This window comes from Penicillium mononematosum (assembly GCF_028829835.1).
Source record: "Penicillium mononematosum strain IBT 11891 chromosome Unknown utg000001l:1.0-4488741.0:1.0-4491989.0, whole genome shotgun sequence".
NCBI lineage: Eukaryota > Fungi > Ascomycota > Eurotiomycetes > Eurotiales > Aspergillaceae > Penicillium > Penicillium mononematosum.
In genome coordinates, this window is record NW_026643271.1 from 3,277,837 (window position 1) to 3,298,583 (window position 20,747).

The following is a 20,747-nucleotide window of genomic DNA, read 5'->3' on the forward strand; positions in this document are numbered from 1 at the left end:
CCCACACTTTTGTATGCGGACTATTGGCCGCTCCTCCTATCTCGACCGACTTGGCCAGAGATAACCTTCGCAGATAAAGAAATAACCTTGGAATGATGCTTATCTCCTTGGCGTTGATAAGTTATATTCACGCCGGGGTTACATATAATACCCAGGGGGCGCTGGACGTTGATACAGGAACTTCTCAGTTCTGTTCAACCTGACCCCCACTTATAATGAACGCCAACGACAAAAAAGTGGACCAGTCCACTGCGGAGAAAGATGTTGCACTCGGCGAGACTCACGATATCGGAGCGAATCTGTACCTGGAGGCGGAGCAGCTGACTGCCGAGGAGCTGGAGACCGAGGGCGCCAAAGTGCTGAGGATTATCGACTGGAGGATTATGCCGATAGTGCGTGATCGCTCTGATATTTCGATGAGTGTTTTATCTGACAGTCTGACGTGTTTTAGCTTTATTTGACCTATGTTATTCAATTCCTCGGTATGCAAAGGCATTTCGCCCTTGCTATTCTACAACTAACATGCCTGTATAGACAAACTATCACTTAATTATGCGTCGGCATACTCCTTAATCCCAGACCTCGGCCTTGAAGGCCAACGATATTCTTGGGTCGCAGCGATTTTCAATTTCGGTTATCTATTCTGGGCCCTCCCAGCCAACCTCCTAATCCAGCGATTGCCAATCGCAAAGTATATGGGCGGTATGCTTCTGATCTGGAGCGTACTCGTTATTGCACACGTTGGAGCGAAAAACTATGCAGGAATGCTAGTATTGAGATTTCTCCTGGGCATGGCAGAGGCCGGAGTCAGTCCGTGCAGTGAGTAGCCCACAGCACAAACCGAAGATATGGAAAGCACTTACATATTTCCTAGTGATGAACCTTACATCAATGTTCTACAAGCGCTCTGAACAACCGTTACGTATGGCTATCTGGCTCAGCGCAAATGGCATGGCTACAATGGTAGGAGCACTACTAGGATTCGGCCTCGGCCATTCGCACAACACCGCGCTCCATAGCTGGCAGTTAATCTTTCTAACCATCGGACTACTCAACTTCCTCTGCGGCTGTATCTTCCTCTGGCTCATGCCCGACTCACCCAGCTCTGCCCGCTTCCTAACCCATCGACAGCGCGTGATCGCCGTGCAGCGCGTCGCCGAGAACATGATCGGTGTGAAGACCCGGGACATCAAACCACGCCAGGCTCTGGAGATTCTATACGATGTTAGAGTCCTCTGCTGCGCGGGAATCGGCATCGCCTGCGGTGTGATCAACGGCGGCTCATCGAATTTTGCATCAGCCTTGATCAAAGGCTTTGGCTTCAGTGAGATCTACACTACCCTCCTCCAACTACCTACGGGTGCAATCGAAGCAGTGGTTGTTCCAATCTGTGGCATAATCGCTACATATGTTAAAGATTCACGTTGCATCGTTCTTGCAGTCGTCTGTCTGATCCCCTTCGGTGGTCTTCTCGGTATCCGCTTCACCAGCCTTGACCATCCCTGGACTTTAGTCGGATGCACCTGGCTGCAGTATATCATCGGTGCACCTGTCATTATTTCATGGAATTTGCTTGCCACCAATGTTGCCGGCCACACTAAGCGTGCTGTCGCTAATGGTCTCTGGTTCTCGCTCTATGCGGCCGGTAATGTTGCCGGTGCGAATATCTTCTTCGCTAATGAGGCCCCGCGCTATTACTCGGGTCTGCTGGGCCTGTTAATTTGCTATGCGGGCATAATTGTTCTTGCATGTGTAGCATATATGTCAATGAAATGGGAGAATGGAAGGAGAGATGCTGCAATGGTTGCGGCTGATACTGATGAGACGCTAGAGGATGCTACCTCTCAGGCTATCTTGGATGGATTTAAGGATTTGACGGATATGGAGTCCAAGCATTTTAGGTATGCGCTTTGAGCTTAATCTCGTGTTTTAGATTTAATATAAGAATTATTTTGGGAGACCGGTAGAAAATGACCAATAATTATCTAGGAGTAGAAGATGTCTGACAATACTATGACATAGAACTGAAAGGGCATCCCGCTTGTAAATGAAGACCATTAAAGACTTCCAATAATTCTCGTATTATATAATTCCGGCTCGCCGACTACTAACTGCCTTCTGGTCCCTTCCGGGTATCAAACCCTCCTATCACCATATCCAGCCACTTGACGAGTGTCTAAGATCTTTCGCCACGTCGGGAATGTCCTTGCACCGGTCCAAGCTCTTTAGGGCCAGGGAAAATCTCGAGGAATTGCGGTCATTCCATCCCCATCTGCCGAACTACTAGACTTTATGCACATCCGAAATGCTCGCAATTGATGCACCGCTCGCCGTATGTCCCTGGCTGTGCAACACCATCATCCCTCGATTTGTTGGGTTACTATAGGCTTTTAGTATCGGCGATATTGATATGGATTGTGCTGTGTACCTGATGGAAATGAGACTTGGACGGTATTGAGAGATGGGGCCACTTCACGCCCGCGGGGTAGAAGATCTGTCTCTAACTGCTGTAGGAAGACCCCAACCTGCCGGTACACCGGTACAAGCTCATGCACGTTGGCGTAGCAGTAGAGGTACACCACCTTCGTACCGCTTTCGAGATATCGACGTTTAATGAGTTTTTTGGAGCTGATCTCCTTCAAGAGGGCACTGTGGTCCACGCAGCGCCCTGAAACACTCTTGACACTTGATCCAGCGTACAGGCCGCTGGGGACCTTATGGCCCTGTTTAGCGATCAACTGTACATCTGTCACCTCAAGCTGCTGATCACTGGCTTTTTTGAAGCAGATCAGGTAGACGCTTGGACACAACACCATGGTCGATGCAGCGCCTATAAACACTTTGCATACTCAAGACCTCGGCCAAGTGCTACGCCGCCGTACAACTTCTCTTCAATTATCTCAACAGAGATTCCGGGTAGGCGACGACAACGTGGTGAATCTATCAACAAGTTGCAACTCATCGACACTCCATCGAACGTTGTAGGGAATCACAGCCATGCACTGAAGTGTCCAGCACACACTATCCGACTTTCGCAGGAACGTTGTTTTGTTATAGTTGATTAGAAAGCGTACTTGGGCTCTTCCGCGGCAGCTATTTTGCTCTCTAGCCTAAGTATGTTTTAGTTAGTGCGTCCACCAATGTTATAGGTTGGAGGCCTAACCAGCAACCTTCGGAAGTCCCATTCGATACCTTGACCAAGGTGCGAGGTGTTTCACTCAACTGATGCGTTCCCACACAATGAAACCTTAGCTTCTCCGATGACTTAGGCTTTGCCGGCCTGATTGGGAATGGCAAAGTCAGGGATATTGCTGGATTGGCCACCTGGGGTCATTCAACAGTTGAACAGCTCTTATAAGTCTCCTTTTGACTTCAGTTTCCGCTGGAGATGAAGATATGCTCTCTCGTAGTGGTTGGGTGCGACTGGCCCCGAAATCTGAAGAATTCTTGAATGACTTCCCAAGACCATTGATAGAAAATCCGGGAATGTGGCTGAGGTAGGCTCTTACCAATCCATGATGAAGGTAGGAAAAAAGACCTGAGAAATTCAGTTCCAGTGTGTAAGATTTGAAATATAAGTAATCAAATGAGAGCTGTGGACTGTAATTGGGTAAAAGAGTGAAGCGAAGGCAAGTGAAAGAGATAATTGGAAGAGGATGAAGGAAGGTGAGTCCTTTAAATAGAGGCTTCTAGACTTAGCAAATAAAAAGAGTGTTTGCTCTGGACCGGCTTTCATGGAGACTACCTAGGTAGATATTGTACCTCATATGCGCGTTATGTTATACATGTACACATTATATACTTATACTACCTACCTAGGTAGGTACCTAGGTATATCCATCGATGTTGGTGTGTCTCTTTGTCGGCCCGAAGCCGAAGAGCCCAGGTGCGGGGCCGCTGCTGATCCTCAGGCCCCAACGTTGAGAGCTACTTGGCACTGGCATGCACACTAAGCGTTGCAGACCAAGCGTGTTATAATCCGGCATTCACATGCCAGGTGGCATCTGTCATTTCAAGGTTTGAACTGAGGTATCCTGCAAACACACTGCCTGGAACCTACATGAACACGCCTCTACAGTGGCATTCCATGACGCACACCGGTAATTCGTCAAATCAGTAATATGGATTTTTTTTCACTCGGCAGAGTTTGCGTCATATGTGACAGAGTTGATGAATCAGCAGCATGTCCCGGGGCTGGCGATTGCAATCATACACAATGATCAAATTGCCTCTGCGGGATATGGACATGCGAGCCTGGATCCCGAAATACCTTGCACAGCAGATACGCTGTTTGACATTGCATCATCTGCTAAATCACTCACTGCTGCGGCGGTGGGACTACTAGTCGACGATAATGACATGTTCCCGGATATTCAGTACGATGCTGTAATGTCGACTCTTCTTCCCGAGGACTTTGTTATGTCTGGAGAAGGATACACAGAAGGAGTCACCGTGGAAGACATCTTAAGTCATAGAAGTGGAATGCCTAGGTGAGCTAATATTTTCAAATTTCATGTTTGAGTTCAAGACTAATGATATTGCGCCAGCCATGACGATTCGTATATGAGTGTGCGAGCGGCGAAGCCAGACAATGCTCGATCCATTACGAGAAACCTCAGGAATCTCCCTGTCGCTGCTCCCATTCGATCAAAGTATATTTACTGCAACATGATGTATACAGTGGCAACCCACCTTGTGGAAGTCAAGACCGGACAGGGTTTTGGTACATTCCTCGAAGAGCGATTTTTCAAGCCTCTGGACATGGCCTCAACTACTCTTCAACCCAGCAGCACACGATCAAAAGGATTCGAATCCCGCATGGCAACTGGCTACACATGGAAAAGAGCCGACTCAATATATCGCGGGTTAGAAAATCCAGACTGCCCAGAAGGCCAAGGTGCAGGGTCTGTCATTTCGAGCGCGAACGACTTGATCAAATTTGTCAAGGCTTTTATGAATCGCGAAGATCCGATCAATAAAAATGTTTATGAAGGGCTCACTCGCCTGCGAACTTTTGTGAATCCAAACCCAGGAAGACGGAAGCGGCACACCTCACCGGTAGCATATGCTGCTGGCCTGGATATCTACTTTTACAAGGGACATATGGTTGTCGGCCATAATGGGGTATTCTCTGGATTCGGAAGTCGCTTCTTCTTTCTCCCTGATTTCTCATTCGGTGCCGTGATCATGGGAAACTCAGATGGGGCAAATGGCGTTGCGACGACCCTTGCCCAAAAGCTAATTGATAATCTCCTTGGAGTAACGGACGAAAGACCTCATGATAGCGAAAGCAAATCCACACGACCTGTTGAAATTCGCGGTCCAAAACCCCAGGCCGAGGCGAAAGATGCAAATCCAATGAGTAAGAACCAGGGAAAGAAGGAGAAGAAAAAGCAGGAAAAGAAAACCCAAGCGAAGAAAAGTCAAGGTATCCAGAAGGGCCAAGTGAATGAACGAAGACCAAAAAGGAATACTCCACAGCCACCGACAATGCCTCTCAGTGCTTACGCTGGCAACTACTGGAATCCTGGGTATCATAACTTACTGGTTCAAATCAGAGATGATGCCCTCTTCATCGATGCTACAGATCGCTCAATGGGGTTTACCTTGAAATTCGAACATGTGTCCGATGACCGAAAGTTCGATGCTCATCTTACTGATTGGCTCGATGGCAGTGATGACATCGTAAAAGCGGAGTTTGTAATAGAAGATGCTCAAGTCACAAGGTTGGGTCTGCAGTTGGAGGAAATGCTCAAGGGAATGATCTGGTTCGAGAAGAAGGATGGAGTACGCAGCGGTGCGGCCAGGGTTCAAAACCCGCTTTGAATTCCAAGGTTACTATTACATATGCCTTAATAATCAAAGTACTTTGATTCTACTGACGTTGTAGGGTTGTAAAGATATGAAGCTTTTTCCTCCCATACAAATGTATGCATATCCAATTTTCTAGGAGATTTACCAGCTGTCTCTAGTTTAAAAATGAAGCTTTTTTCTATTAATTCCTAGTTATAAATCTATATATTTACCTAACCCTCTATCTCTACTAGCTCCGCCGAGGTATTATAACCAAAGATCTAGCTCGCTTCCGCCTCGCCGGCTCTATATCCATTAACTCTATACCTACTAAAGTAGCCGCTTTAATAGGTACTAGACTTAGTATAAAATTATATAGAAAGGAGCCTTATCCTCCTATAGATTAGCTTCGATAAAAACGTATCTTTATACTGCTTTATAACTATGTAGAGCTTCTTTAAACTAAAAAGCTTACAGATAAGCTCCTTTACAGTACTATTAAAGAAAGCATCTAGTATCAATAACTTGAAGACATTGATCAATGTCTGCCAGTGGACTTCAGAGTCAAGCAATCTACTAATGCAGGGTATGTATATGCCAGAAGGTCAAACTTGAAAATGAGATCGAAGATTAGTACTAGTACGGGCATATGAGTCAACAGGTTCAAAGTTGATTGATTTCAAAATATTATATAGTGTAAATGGGGGGGGGAAAACAAAAGAAACAAAAGCAACGCTGAAGTACTGAGTGATGATACCAAGACTAAGTATATAACATTATTGTTCATCAAACATCAACATCCCGAAGAGAGCGATTCGTCAACAGCGTCAGTTGTGAGAACCAAGTCGGATTCCCCAAAACATCCTCAACACTAAGGACATATCCTTGCCTCTCCATGTGAGCTGATATCAGACTAGCGCTCACCAAGTCACCACCAAGATCAAAAATTGTCTCGCCAGCTTTCATCTCAGGACTAAGGCGGCAATTAAAAGTGTCACTCCACGCACTCTCAAGCGCCCATTCCATTTCAGTCGGGATAATGCTAGCAACCATCAACTGTTCATTTGTTGGGATTGCACTGAGAGGCTTCTCCGAGGGCAGCAATGTGGTTGTCCGCAGATATCTGATCTGGTCGGGAGATAACAAAGGCATGTCCATGACATTGCAGAAAACGACGATAGCCTCCGTCAGTTTTGCAGCCAGCAGTTCACCGTCACACTCAGATACCACGCCAGGTGCGAAGTCCAGCTCAATTCGGAACATGTTGTGATCGGGCTCAGAAGTGGTAAACCATCCAACAGTGCTCGACATGTCAATTTCGTCAGACCAGGCTTCGCGACCGTGGCCTTCATTGAATATGGTCAGGCTGTTGCGGTGGGGAAACGTCCGAAGGAATGCATCCCAAACAGCCGATAAAAGGATCTCTACTGGCTCCGTGTTCATGGCTTTGTTTGCCTTGCCCAGTAGTACAGCCGTAGTTTCTCGATCAATGGTAACCGATCGGAGCCTGTGGTCTGCCAAGCAGTTGGGCGTGTCGTGTGTATATTTCCAAAACTCGAGATTGTTATGGACGCCGTCAGTCGACAGCAAGGTGTTGAGGCTTCAAAGTGGAAGATACAGCCCGCTCAGCTTGCAGCCTGCTCCACACTTGGAAGGGTAGAGCGGCCGTTAGGGAATGGCCGTTGAGAATAGTCTCCAGATCATCTAAGATAATCCGCCAGGAGACCAAATCGGTAACCAAATGATGAGCTATCATGACCAGATGCTGCTGCTGGCCTAGTAAGCAAATATCAACTGAGAAGACAGGACCTTTCTCTATGTCAATCTCTCGGTGCCGCTCTTGGACTAACGATGCAGAGGGAGGAAATGAGTATTGCGGAAGGTATATTACACCAATCTTCACTAGAAGGTGTCAAAAGCGCCCTGGCGGTGGCCAAAATTGTTGATCCGAAAAACAGCCTCGCGGATATCCTCGACAATTGGCTAGGATGGATGATATTCACCCCGTATAGGCTATAGTACATTCTAAGATCTCGATCTGGGGAATATTCCTAGGAGAGGGAAGACTGTGTGCGATTCCATAGTTGAGGAAACCCTAACCAGAATCCACCATCCCGAGGGACAGGGTGGGCCGGAGCCATGGGCTCGTACAACGGACCGGGCCGTTGTATGTGGATATAGTACGAGTTGGTACCGCGATGAAACAAACACTGACATACAATGGACTGCATTGAACCGTAAATGGCATCCTGGATGGCCCAGACGGTGGCCGCCTACTGATGTTCCGGGCGCCAATAATTCTGGAGAGTCTGGACGCTCCGACATATACCCCTTAGCCAATGCGCCCACCGTGGTAGGATCGCACACCCCCATGAGATAGATGTCAGGTTATGGGATGGCCTGTTCACTTAGAAATACGTTTGTCACCTACATCTTTAGCGAGCGAATAAAAATTTTAAGTACACGTCGATAATCTTGTAGATATAGGCTTAGTGGCAAATTTAAATGGAAACGCGTCTAGTGCCAAGCTCATGGCTAGTGCTTGACTTGCGATCAAGTTGCGCGGAAGCTTTGAACCAGCGCTTAAGCTTTGCAATTTCTTCCTGCGCAGACATCTCAACCTCGATTGCCCGATTCTCGATGTCATTCAGACACTGTTGCGCTTGTTCTTCTATTTTATCCTTGTGTTTTTGCACTTCTTCTTCCAGGTCCTTCATATAGTCATTGGCCGCATTGCATACTTCGGCCTTGCCATCCTCGACCTGTTCATCGACATCGGCTGCGTTTGTTCTGTGTTGGTCAAGGATCTGATCATAGCACTCGTTCACGGCCCTATCGACAATCTCGTCATTGACATATCGTTTGAGGCGGCGCTCAATCTCGTCATTAACATATTGTTCGAGACGGCGCTCAACCATCTCGACATTGGCAAATCTGACTTTTTCAGACTCGGATGGCAGGTCGCTCTCTTCTATGGCCAGCAGATGTCGCCGTCCTGATTGAATTAATACTTTGCGTATCTCCTCATCGGAAACTCCACGGAGCGCATGTACAAGATGCGCAAGTTTGTTGCGCTTTATGTGGCCAGGAGGGGAAGTAAGCGTGAAGTCAGTTGGGCGGATTGAGGAGGGTGACGAGGAGCAAGTACTCGGTGTATTGGCTTCGGTGGGAGAGCCTAGCGCTTCAGGGGATGTAGGGCCTAGCCGTTCAGGGGATGTAAGGACCTGTCGCTTTCGTGTTTTATCGTCAGGTGACTTTGACCATGGGACTAGACATTATTAATGAGCTCTTCAACGACAAAAGGACGATAAGAAGGTGACAATATACCCGTGCGCCTTTTTCCAATCACTTGTTCAAAATGCTTGCAATATACGGGTGGATCCCCCTGCTCGGACACGCATTCCTCAGGATATGGGGGTGGATTTGGATTGAGCCACCGAGCAAAGACACCACAATCTCTCTCTACCACACCATGTCGAGCGTTCTCGAAAACTTCTGCCTGAAGACTTCGTAGAGCATTCGAGAAAATTTCCAGCTGATCAAGTTCTTCGTCCGCAAATTGTCGTTGGGAAATGTATAAATATAGAGATGTGGAATGACAAATTTTCGCAAACGCATCAAAATCCAAGTCTCCTTGATTGGCTGGTATTAGAGACTCCAACCCAGCGGGACAAAGAACAATGCCGGTCTTCTCAAGTGTCAGACTCAGTGTTGAAACGGCCGAAACCTTTTTGACACGCGCCGGGAGTATGGAAAACAAACCAGGCGGACAGAGGCGGTTGTTGCTTTTCCGGGCTAATGTACACTCTTTGACTACTCCTGGGGATATGTTCAAGGTCAGCGATGATCTGCCGCTTAGGTTAGCGAGATCCGCCGTAATTTTAAGGGAGATAGATCCTTGGTTGGCCTTTTTATCATGGCCAATACGAAGGACAGCAAAACAAGAAACATCGAAATCGGGTGTATAAACAAGTATTGCCTTCTCGAAAACCCAGGCCTGGTTTGGTGATGTGGTGGCCATCGTGTTGTTACAATATTCGCTGGATTAAAAAGGAAATCCCTCAATGAATCGAGTAGCCCTCCCACCCGGGCTTTCGAATAGTGTTGAGCAGCCCTGACTCGCGTAAAATGTCGGATGAATAATGATAACAAGAAGATGAGAGTAAAGTGGTAAAACTATTGCGGTCTGGTCCCGAGTACGTGCCCAATCCGAAGTCCACAGGTGAAATCGGAGAGTCCAGTGTAGCCACAGGAATGACAGGACAGGAGACGAGAACGGCAAAGAGTAATACTTCCTTTACAGGACGATGATGTTGGAAGGAGAAGGTGAAGAAGAAATTCCCAGAGAGAATGGGAAAAGGGGAGGCTGGGGCTTGGCGGGTTTGGAAGTATGATCACGTGATCAGCTTCCGGACTCCGGGCCTGAACGGAGCTCGGATTTCATATACAGCTTTCTCGAAAGCTCGCTGAATCCCTTGGACACTAGACTCACCAATAAATCATGCTCGCCAATTGTGCAAGCAACACGGAGCTTCTCTGGGAGCCCTGGATTATCCTTGCCCAGACTAGCATCCATGGATGCTTTGGGGGCGAGATTCTGAAGCCGGCACTAATACCAAATGGCAAACTCGGGAAATTGGGTGAAAAAGAGGACCCTTTGATTCATCCCCGAAATAGGGATGAGCCCTCAGCTATGTGTCGTTTGTGTATCAAATATCCCGTTTAACTAGATCTCCCTCCCTGTTGCTGCCTGATTGGTCAGGCCTTTATTTGCTAGCTGAGCGTTTTGTTTGTCAGACGCAAGGTGTGGCCACCTGGGCAGGTGACAGGCCGAATATACCTTGCTTTTGATTTGAACGATCTTTTCTTCTTCCTCTCTCTCTCTCTCTTGGTGTAGCCTCTATCCCTATTTAGACCCGAGAATAGGTGGAGGCAACGCATGATAGCTTGACTGGATCTTGCGCCTCTTGATCATTCCTGATTCGTCTTTTTCAGTTCGTGCCATAACTAGGCCTTGCATTTCTTACCAAAATTAGACCCTGGTCTCTCTTGGCAGTTTTCAAAAAGCACATTCGATGCGCCTTCTTCCTTTGTGGTCACCAAACTCACACGCCCCGCTTGCTGGATAACTCCACGTTATTCCTTCGGCATCGACAGACGCTCACCTGAAATGGCTGGCACAGCTGATGACAGGGCAGACTTCGGCGACTATGTGAAAAATTGGGACGAGGAGACTGACCTCGAAGTGCTCGTCGAGCCAAGTATGACATAAAGGAAACTCAACATGTCCTCTATCCCATTTATCTTGGAGAAATACTCAATGAGAGATACCTGGTTGAACATAAACTGGGTTTTGGCGGTGGCTCTACTGTGTGGATGGCCCGTGACCTTCGGGATAAGAAGGATGTAGCCCTCAAAGTCATGGCTTTAGGGGAATGGAGTGACAACGAAGCCCGCATGCAGGATGAAATCATTCAGAACGTCCAGGATACCTCTCACCTTATGACATATCTCGGCACTTTTCTGGTCCCTGGAAACCAGTGTCATCATAGGGTGCTAGTGTTCCCCTTGATGGGTCCATGCCTTAACACTCTTATGTTGAGCAAGAGCAAGATATCTATGGCCACTCGTATGTCCGCCGCTCGGCAGTTGCTAGAGGTGCTGGAAAACCTACACAATGCTGGAATTGTACATCGCGGTAAGTGACACCTGACTCTTACTCTATCTTCCTATTTTTGTCCGTATTTTAATATTCTACAGATTTGAATGAGAGAAACTGTATGTGGGGGATGGCGCCTCTCAATCACGATAGGGGTGCTAAATATGAAGCGCTTGGGCGGCCAATTAAGCAAATCATACAATGGGTCGAGCTTTGGAAGCAAGGAGAGCTTGTTGGGCCCGTCGAAATTCCCGAGAACTTACGCACAGATGAATTCTATCTCGGTGACTTCGCTCTGGCGAAGAAACTTGGTGACCCTATAACTCAACCTGGGCGTCCGCCTTCGCAACTCTGCTCCCCAGATCGCCTTCATGGGAAAGAGCCAAGTTTTGCCTGCGATATGTGGAGTTATATGATTATCTTCGCCGTGCTTTACCTTGGATTTGCGCCTTTCCATAGTGCCTTCAAGGGTGGAGTAATAACCAGTATCACCGAAACTTTAGGACCACTACCTAAGGAGTGGAAGGGCCTTTATGATGGAGCCCTTGATTCTTGGTACGATCAGGATCAAACGCCTGATCCAAAACACGACCTTGCATCAAAAATTGTATACTATCGCCCTGACGCTGATCCAGTTGAGCTACAACTTGTGCACGCTATGATGTCTAAAGTATTTACCTACAATCCAGAGGAACGTCTGACCGCGACGCAGCTTTTGCGGGTCCTTCATTCAGGGCTATTATGGACAAATACGGTTGTTGGTATTCCATTGTTTTGTCTCGTGTGCTGCAAGGTCGATTCTCTCTTGGTTGGTTTGCGAATTCTTTTTATCTTTTCTTTTTCTTCAGATGTCTTTTTCCTGTTCCAAAAATGCGAATACTAGCTTTTTCCGCCAAGGACTACGGCGTAGAACATTTTTGGGCTTTTTCTTTTGGGACGCCTTTTACTGTAGCACCATTTGCTCGAATAAAGGTGACCCGAATGGGCTTTTGATGTATGGTCTCTGGGACGGTGGTAATTACGTATGGGTGTATTGGGACACCATAGAAAACAGGAAAATCTTCACTAGGCGTAGAGCATGATCTTCCAAAATCATAATGCGAATAGCTTGAAATCAAGTGGCTCTTCTAGCAACAACCACAGTTTCATATGGCGTTAACCCGATCTGATCTGGAAAACTCAATTCAGAGAATGGAGATTGAGAGAACCGCGGCTCATAGTCTGACCAATCGACCCGAGGCCCGAGCCAGACAATGAAATCAACAGCCTCACCATGCGTATCAATGTATTTGGTGATGAGTTTTGGATCGCGTGGGTAGACAAACATCCACGCTGCAGCCTGTTGGGCGGCAGACCAAAGGCCCCAGCCTCCGCCGACGACATTCATATCTTCTTCGGCAATATACCGATTAATAGTGGAATCCACCTCAACACCCTCGATGGACACATTTTGGTCGCAATGGACGATCAGACCTTCGAGAAGGCCAGATCCGCTGCCGATTGAGAGGGTGAAGGCGGGCTTTTTTGGGAGGAGAGAGGCAAGGTAGGTGATCAAAGTGCTGGAGATGGCCAAGCAGCAGTCTGGAAATCTTTTGGGTGCTGGCGAAAGCTGCTTGGAGATTTGAGATATATCCATTTCTTCACCGCCCAATTCAGCGAGCGGAGTGATGATGAGCAATCACAGCAATGAAGTCTTTGAAAGTACTTCCATAAGCATTGGGAAATGGGATATAACAGAATGATCCCCTAGGATAGTGTGACGGAAGAAGGATAGCGCCCGTTAGGACGCAGTGCCAGACCCACTGTACTCCCTTGACCCAAGCGAGCACGTGAGCGACGGGTTGGATGGTTGCGCAAAAGGTGGATGAATGGCTTAAATTGGCGTCTGTTCTGTTGAGGTGAGTGATTTTTCGCTTAAAAAATCTGCCTGACCCGGGGACAATCTCAAAATCCAGTGGACTTCGGTGATGATTTATCTTGCACATCAACAACCCCACTTCCGTCGCAGGCAAATCCTTTGCGGCTCGTCCATAGGTGCTAGGCCGCACAATCTGAACACAAAGGTTATGACTGTCGGGGCGAATATGGCGGAAGTTTGGAAAGGCGCAGCCTCCAGTGAGTCAACGATAAAAGTGGTGAACGAGCGCATAAGAGTGTCCAGGTATGTCATCGCTGCCATCATTATGGCAGTACAAGAGAATAACGTATCGATTAAGAAAACTAATTTGACAGACTTGGACGCTTTGAAGGCCTTAGATTATAAACTCACTATTAGTATTGGAATTGCTTCTGTCTAAATAATCCCTGCTCGACCAGTTTCAGTTAGCTTAGGAGAATGTCTATCAATTATATTTTTATATACGTAGAGCCCTTGGAGATGGGCAGAGATATGTGTACAAGTCTACATATGTAAGTTATGTTCTTCCACTCATTCACGGATCACCAATCCATAAAACGACACAGCTGACGGGACGATCATTCCCAGTACGATGGCCTGGAATATCCTAGTCTCATCCCACCCAGCCATATTCGCAAACATTCGGGCCAAAGTACCACCAACAACCCCCATCCATACGACAAAGAACCCCAGATCTTTCCATCGTTTCCAAGTCTTCCCTCTCTTGGACATTTCGCTGATTGAGCGCATGGATGTACCCCATCCATCCTGGAACACCGTAATCAAGCTCCATAGATGAATTATAGGGAGAGGGATATAGTAGAATAAGATGCCCGGTACGATCCAGAGCCAACCACCACTGCGAACTGTGGCAGGGTTGCGGAAGAAGTTGTACACCATTGAATAGGCAACGCGAAGGCCAAGGTCGGACAAGTTGAGATAAGTCAAGGAACGGCCAGTGATCAGGTAGTACAGGACAGAGGTAAATAAAAGCAAAGGTCCGGCCTCCCGTTTGAAGGCAGCCCATAAGAAGAGCGGGTTGGTGAGCACATATATTCGAGGCTGCTGCAATGCTTCAATATGACCAGCGCGACCCCAGCGGACTTGTTGCATGAGCCAGCGGCTCAAGGTTGTTGGCGTGTCAGTTGCAGCCAAGGTGTCCGACGCAAATGTAACGGTCCACCCGCGCAGGATCAGATTGGTGGTGAGATGGCGATCCTCGTTGACGATCATTCGATGTCCCATCACAGTCTGCGTATACCAGGGGTACAAGATGGCCGGGAGCGCGGATACTCGGAATGCTGTACTGGGACCGGACTGGCAGTCACTAATTCCAGAGGCAAGTGCGGTTGACCGGCTCACATAAACCTCAGACCAGTAGACCATACCGGCGAGTTTGGTCGTTATAGTCTCATTTTCATTATGCAAGATCAATCCCGCGCTTCCACCGCCGACATGAGGGTCACCAGCGATGGTTCCAATAGTGCCTCGCAATGTGTCAGGCAAAATGATGGTGTCCGAATCGGAAGACCACATATATTCGATACCAAGCATCTCGGAGATCACAATGGAGAAAATGAAAGCTGAAAACATGATTCCCTTCTTGTGGAGATGCGGCTGGAAAAGGCATAGCCTTGTGACACCACCGACCTCACCAAGATCAAGGTCATGCTCGGATAGGATCCCGCGTGCGATCTGGCAGCAGTGGGAAATGGTAGCTTCCATGTAAACCTGCGGGGCCTGAGCGTTACCGTCGACCTTGCAGAGCTTCTCAAAGGTCTTCATGGCAACTTCGCCCAGGGGCTCATCGATGTGAATCACGGCTGATTTCATTGGAAAAGCCTGTATGTCACGTCAGTGTGCTATGTGTAGACTATCGTAGGGCTGCTTACTCCTTGGAAAACGTCAACCATCTCCATGTCCGGAGTATCGTCACCATCAACGCCCACTAGGACGAATCGGCATTCCGCCGCAGTTTTGTAACTGTCTAGAGCACGAGTAAACAGATCTGGGTCTTCACGATATCCGACAATGGTAGCCATGCATTCCGTGGTTTTTTTGGTGTCGGTGAGTCGGTAACTAGCTTTCTCCGGGTCTTGGACAGCTCGCGACGGGGCTTTCAGTCGCCGTCGTCGACTCTCGTTCGCAAAGCGATTGTATTCCGCCGAAAAGATCGTGATCAATATATCCAACGTCGCTGGATGTCGTGTAAAGTGTGTAACGAACAAGTAAAGTGGAATCACAAGAATGCATCCCAAAAGATTGAGAAATTGGCGGAAGAGAGAGACATCAGGACCACGTTTCTGGAACATGGATACCCCAGTATACAAATTTTTTTCAGTCGATGAGTCCATAATAATGGCACTCACTTAGGGCGGATAGTAACGAATGACGAACGAAGATTGCGAGAAAGAAAAATGATGAAAGAGTCGAAAGAATGGAAGAGCCTGAGACTAGAAATAAACCTCGACAAATGGGGAACGAGCACGATCAAGCTTGACTCTTTAGAAGCTAACACCAGGTGCCGCCAACTTCATTCATGGAAAGGGCTCTATGGCATTGGGAGCCTGTCTAGAGCTATATTTGCCGTGCTTATTCAAGCCAGCTTTGTCTCAGTCAGGGACCTTTTTATGGAAATTCGGAGTCCGATGTGGAGTTGAAACCATTACTACTATGTAGTTTCGGGACAGCAAATAGAACTCGCTCTTTGAGACTGGTTGTAATGCTCAACTCGTCGAATATTCCTCTGAAACATCGGAGAGTCAAATTATGGGGTTTGTGAAGTTCCATCGCAGAATGAAGTTGAGATCGACGTCAGATAAAGTTCGACAGGATTTCGTGCAGATCATTCGGCCACTCAAAAAACGGCTGCATATTCCCCTTGAGACGGGAATATTGCTACCTAGATACTCTGTACTCCATATACGGGCTAATTTTGTCTACCACGTTATAGTTATGTCTTAAAGATCCATGGATACATCCTGTCAATCACGTCATTAGGAAGACATTCATTTCACCTGGTTTTTAACTGATTCTATTCTCTCCAAGCTTCAATCTTACTTTGTTCCTACATAACTGCCATCAAACTCCCCGCCGCTTCGACACTATTGCACTTTCCCTAGAAGAAGCCACTTGTTGTTGAATAATGATCCTAGCACTATGAAATCAGTACCTCTTTAGTACCTACATAGCTCCAGCTGGTCGACGTGTTCGAGGCAAGTAATTCGGTATATACTGCAGTAAGTTTAGGGGGGTGGAGAGATAAAGGAACCTGTTTGGATGATAGGGTTAGGTATACTATCTCGGGTTCCAACTCGGGAATCCTCGAAAAGGTGTTCCGGGATCTGACTACATATATCATCCCAGCTCCTCATTTATCGCCTCCACATGTTTATATTCTCTATTGGAGACCTTCATTTTGAGATATCTTTATTAGCGCACCGTTAGGATTCGAGATTCTATTTACCTACCTAGGTACATACCTAGGTAACCTTGGGGTTGGAACGTAGGATTGATTACATAAGTGGCTAGCCGAACCTTCCTCGGGACTTCCCGTCCCGTCGGGGCCTTGAAACCTTTTTCCCCGAGCTGATTCGCCGATGCCTACATATATGAAGGAAAAGATCTGCAAGAACATTGTAAGGTTGAAAGGATTCAAGACAGCCCCATATATACGAGGTTTTAAAGGAGGCTTAGACTTTAGTACTAAGCAGATGAGGAAAGTGATTAATAACCTTGGAATTTGGGCTCAGAAGCGGAGTTTTGCCATCCAGTGTCAATAGTTTGAGAATTTCCCTCCCTCCATGATTTCCTTCACAAGCTTATAGTGGGTCTTGCGTGTCTCACCTATATCCGGACATTCAACGGACTTCCACTAACTCGATTAGCCATGGTGCCAAGGCTTACCGGGCTTCTGCCATGAGTGGTTTATGTACATGAAACCTGGAGGCAACCCGGTCATATCCTCCAAGACCGGAGAAGATCTGTGGAGTATTTCTGTTGCATTGGTTTTTCTTTCTAGGAGACACGCCGACGTTCCGGTCAAGTTGGAATACGACGATAGCGGAACCTCTTCTTCTGCAACGATGCGCCACTCATTCCAGAAGGATAACCGCATAGTCCCATTAGGGATTATGCTGTTGACATGCATTTTCTTTGTCTATCATTTTGTATTGGTTCGTGGGTCATTGGACGGGCTCCATATGACAGCTGCTCCAAATACATTCTTTGAATCCTCGCAGCATGGAAATTTGGATTCTGATGCTACCGCCAACCATGCGGGTGAAGCCGTTGACGAGCCCGTTCACAATGACATTATTTCCCCCGGTTCCTCCACTAAGCCGCCACTTATATCTTTATCTCCAAGTCATTCGCCGAACGGGCTAACCACCGATGATGTGGTTCTCATGTTCAAAACCGGCGCTACCGTTTTGTGGAAACGTGTGCCCATCCATATGGCCACTACATTCTCGTCTCACCGCATCAACTCCGACAACCTTCTTCTTTACTCGGACTATCCTGAAACCATCGGGAAATGGGAATTCATTGACGTTCTTTCTAATTCCTCCGAGCAAGTGCGAAAGTCAGCGTCCTTCCAGCTATACCTCCAGCAAGAGGACTACGAGTCACGTCAGAACTATGCTGAGCTCTCCAACTTGCCCGGTGACGATAGCGGCCCTAGTGGAGGATGGAAGCTTGACAAATACAAATTTCTGCCTATGTTTCAGCACGCAGGGCGCAACAAGCCTAATGCCAAATGGTACATATTTATGGAAGACGATTCCTACATCTTCCTCCCCAATCTCCTCCGCCATTTGGACAAATTCAACCATAAGGATCCGTGGTACCTGGGAAGTCTGGCCTGGAAGCATGGTGACTACTTCGCTCATGGTGGCTCTGGCATTGCGCTGTCCAGGGGCGCTTGGGAGAAGAGTTTCGGTAAAGACCCACGTATCGTGCAGAAGTTCGAAAAGTTCACCGAGGAGCATGGCTGCGGCGATCATGTCCTAGGCCATGCGCTGCATGAATACGGTGTTGAGTTCGGCGAGACCACCGACGATGATCGATTCCGGTATGGGTTTAACAGCGAAGCTCACTGGAGCGCATGGTATGAGCGCAACAACTGGTGCAAGCCAGTGTATAGCTGGCATCACACCCACGGAAAAGATGTTGCCAGATACTACGAAATCGAGCAGTCTTGGGACTTTGAGAAGGTCAGTACTATCAGGAGTGATTGTTATCATTCGCAAGTTCAGAAAGGCTAATAGACAACAGGGCCCTTTGAGATATCGTGACATCTACGAGGCGCTAATCGCCCCGTATCTGCATCCCCGTGCAGAATGGTGGGATAACGGGGCGAGTCAGTACGAGATCGAATCTGGCATGGCTGCACATGCCGAGCCACCAAGCTCGGTCAAATCAACTGAGACATGGCGTAGCGCCTGGATGTCGGTGGACGCATGCGAGGCTGCCTGTATATCATGGGCTGACTGCGTACAGTGGGCCTCCTACGATGACCGCTGTAAGATGGACAGCAGGATTTCCTTGGGCAGCGGCATTCCGGAAGGCGACTCCAGGCGACAGACCAGCCTGCCTTGGGTTAGCGGATGGCTGCCACGTCGGCTTGAAAACTGGTCATGCTAAGAATAACCACAAGACTGAGTTGGAGTATATTATTATTGAACATAAAAGATACGATAATCGTAAAAAAAGACAAATATAGTTCCCTCAACAATTTCTTAGTTTCAATCGTAGTAACCGTTTCGGAAGCTTCCACTTACAAAGAAAAGGTTCCAGAATTGAAGGATTTCCCCATGTGATTGTGGATATCGACAGAAATTATGATAGTCGGATCCTGCGTTGGAAAAATTGGGTCATCTAAGACAGCGCTAGCCTGTTACATATGTAGCTTATGGCCAAAAATGTACATTTTGTGATCGGACAGTGCTATATACATTCCCGCTACGGAGTACTCAGCTTAGTGACGAAGATGAAGTGATATCTCCCATCCTCCTTTTGACCAAGCACCATGGACCGCACTGCCTGGCTCGATGGCCTTCGAGGCATCGCAGCGGCCATCGTCGCGACGGATCACTATTTTATGGGCGCCGTCTTAGACAATGCCTTCCTCTCATTCTGGGCCGATCCGCCCGCAGAAAACCGCAGGCTAATCCAATTGCCTCCGATTCGCATCATTTTCGCAGCGCACGCCATGGTCCCTTTCTTCCTGGTGATCTCGGGCTATGCAATCTCTATTAACCTTCTACAACTTCGCAACCGCGACGACGGCGATTTCGTGCGTCGTCTGTCCTCTGCAGTCAGCAGGCGGATCTTCCGCATTTATCTACCTGTATTTGCTATCGCCGTCATATCACAGGTTCTCTATTTCTGTAATATATACCAATGGGCCTTCAGTGAGGAGGTTGTTCAGGGTAGGAAGCCTTGGACTTCACCATGGTCACACATCACCTACGTCTTCCGCTATATGCTGGACATCATGAACATTATCAATGCTCAATGGAACGGTGGCTTGAATGGCCAGCTTTGGACGATGACTATGGAATTCCGCGGCTCCTGCATCGTCTATATTATGGTCTTGGGACTGGCGTTCTGGAGGCCGCAGCGCCGACGCATAGCCCTTGGAGCCCTGATCAGCTACTGGTTCTACTTTGGTGTCTGGGATGTTTCTGCCTTTCTAGCTGGCCTCTACTTGGCTGAGACGCGGCTTCTCTCCGAGGCGAACTCAACAGACGAAGAATTCAAATCGTCCCATCAGTCTCCGAAAGGTTGGGTGTCAAAGTTGAAATTCATTAATTTCCTTGCAGTCTGGAACTATTCCTGCTTCCTTTTTGGATTTTATCTAGTCTGCCTTAGCGACGATGGTGGATTGCCACCTGGCTATCGGTTTCTCAAACTTGTCGAGTCGTCACGCTGGGAAGGCAATTGGGAAGTTCTCAGCAGATGCTGGAAGACAGTAGGCTCTGTGCTCGTGGTCTATGCCATAAGCGAACTGCCACTTCTACAACGGTTATTCAACGCAAGGCCTATACAGTATCTGGGCAAGATATCCTTCTCGCTCTACCTGGTGCACCAATCTGTTTATCACCTTGTGCGTGATCCTGTGATAAATATCTTGTGGTATATCGCAACCAGAGAGCAATATCCTGACACGGAGGACACTAGCAAACCTGGAGGGCCTTTGGCGTTTACATGGTTGGCAGGTTACGTGGTCATGTCTGCAATCAATTTGTATACTGCACATCTGTACACAAAGTATGTTGATGAGCGCTGCGTGAGGATGGCAAAAAGGATCGACGAGTGGCTTACTCGGCCATGACCAATTTGTATTTATGCATTATATTAATAGGGCTAAATTTGAAAATAATATTTCTTGCGATA

At 47.6% G+C, this 20,747-nt stretch overlaps 11 protein-coding genes across 11 annotated transcripts; 5 read left to right on the plus strand and 6 right to left on the minus strand.

Moving 5' to 3' along the window:
- Positions 1 to 215: 215 nt before the first annotated feature.
- Positions 216 to 1,914, plus strand: N7519_001235 (putative MFS allantoate transporter; the record flags this gene model as incomplete). Its single annotated transcript, XM_057288013.1, has 4 exons — positions 216 to 392; positions 452 to 482; positions 535 to 819; positions 875 to 1,914. The coding sequence occupies 4 exons, from the start codon at positions 216 to 218 to the stop codon at positions 1,912 to 1,914; spliced, it is 1,533 nt and encodes a 510-aa protein (XP_057154096.1).
- A 476-nt stretch (positions 1,915 to 2,390) lies between these two features.
- N7519_001236 (uncharacterized protein) lies at positions 2,391 to 2,816 on the minus strand (the record flags this gene model as incomplete). Its single annotated transcript, XM_057288014.1, has 1 exon — positions 2,391 to 2,816. The coding sequence occupies one exon, from the start codon at positions 2,814 to 2,816 to the stop codon at positions 2,391 to 2,393; it is 426 nt and encodes a 141-aa protein (XP_057154097.1).
- Positions 2,817 to 4,119: 1,303 nt separating this feature from the next.
- Positions 4,120 to 5,826, plus strand: N7519_001237 (uncharacterized protein; the record flags this gene model as incomplete). The annotated part of the gene is made up of 2 exons (XM_057288015.1): positions 4,120 to 4,490; positions 4,548 to 5,826. Coding segments are annotated over 2 exons (1,650 nt in total), but the record flags the coding sequence as incomplete, so codon positions are not given.
- Positions 5,827 to 6,579: 753 nt separating this feature from the next.
- Positions 6,580 to 7,236, minus strand: N7519_001238 (uncharacterized protein; the record flags this gene model as incomplete). Its single annotated transcript, XM_057288016.1, has 1 exon — positions 6,580 to 7,236. The coding sequence occupies one exon, from the start codon at positions 7,234 to 7,236 to the stop codon at positions 6,580 to 6,582; it is 657 nt and encodes a 218-aa protein (XP_057154099.1).
- A 1,058-nt stretch (positions 7,237 to 8,294) lies between these two features.
- On the minus strand, positions 8,295 to 10,369 carry N7519_001239 (uncharacterized protein; the record flags this gene model as incomplete). The annotated part of the gene is made up of 3 exons (XM_057288017.1): positions 8,295 to 9,061; positions 9,121 to 9,481; positions 10,286 to 10,369. 3 exons carry the CDS (start codon positions 10,367 to 10,369, stop codon positions 8,295 to 8,297), a joined length of 1,212 nt encoding a protein of 403 aa, XP_057154100.1.
- A 594-nt stretch (positions 10,370 to 10,963) lies between these two features.
- Positions 10,964 to 12,153, plus strand: N7519_001240 (protein kinase family protein; the record flags this gene model as incomplete). The annotated part of the gene is given in 4 exon segments (XM_057288018.1): positions 10,964 to 11,054; positions 11,105 to 11,491; positions 11,554 to 12,122; positions 12,142 to 12,153. 4 exon segments carry the CDS (start codon positions 10,964 to 10,966, stop codon positions 12,151 to 12,153), a joined length of 1,059 nt encoding a protein of 352 aa, XP_057154101.1.
- Positions 12,154 to 12,566: 413 nt separating this feature from the next.
- Positions 12,567 to 13,088, minus strand: N7519_001241 (uncharacterized protein; the record flags this gene model as incomplete). Its single annotated transcript, XM_057288019.1, has 1 exon — positions 12,567 to 13,088. One exon carries the CDS (start codon positions 13,086 to 13,088, stop codon positions 12,567 to 12,569), a length of 522 nt encoding a protein of 173 aa, XP_057154102.1.
- Positions 13,089 to 13,436: 348 nt separating this feature from the next.
- Positions 13,437 to 13,634, minus strand: N7519_001242 (uncharacterized protein; the record flags this gene model as incomplete). The annotated part of the gene is made up of 1 exon (XM_057288020.1): positions 13,437 to 13,634. One exon carries the CDS (start codon positions 13,632 to 13,634, stop codon positions 13,437 to 13,439), a length of 198 nt encoding a protein of 65 aa, XP_057154103.1.
- Positions 13,635 to 13,880: 246 nt separating this feature from the next.
- Positions 13,881 to 15,703, minus strand: N7519_001243 (uncharacterized protein; the record flags this gene model as incomplete). The annotated part of the gene is made up of 2 exons (XM_057288021.1): positions 13,881 to 15,191; positions 15,242 to 15,703. 2 exons carry the CDS (start codon positions 15,701 to 15,703, stop codon positions 13,881 to 13,883), a joined length of 1,773 nt encoding a protein of 590 aa, XP_057154104.1.
- A 1,731-nt stretch (positions 15,704 to 17,434) lies between these two features.
- N7519_001244 (uncharacterized protein) lies at positions 17,435 to 18,992 on the plus strand (the record flags this gene model as incomplete). The annotated part of the gene is made up of 2 exons (XM_057288022.1): positions 17,435 to 18,562; positions 18,624 to 18,992. The coding sequence occupies 2 exons, from the start codon at positions 17,435 to 17,437 to the stop codon at positions 18,990 to 18,992; spliced, it is 1,497 nt and encodes a 498-aa protein (XP_057154105.1).
- A 385-nt stretch (positions 18,993 to 19,377) lies between these two features.
- Positions 19,378 to 20,685, plus strand: N7519_001245 (acyltransferase family protein; the record flags this gene model as incomplete). Its single annotated transcript, XM_057288023.1, has 1 exon — positions 19,378 to 20,685. The coding sequence occupies one exon, from the start codon at positions 19,378 to 19,380 to the stop codon at positions 20,683 to 20,685; it is 1,308 nt and encodes a 435-aa protein (XP_057154106.1).
- Positions 20,686 to 20,747: the final 62 nt, after the last annotated feature.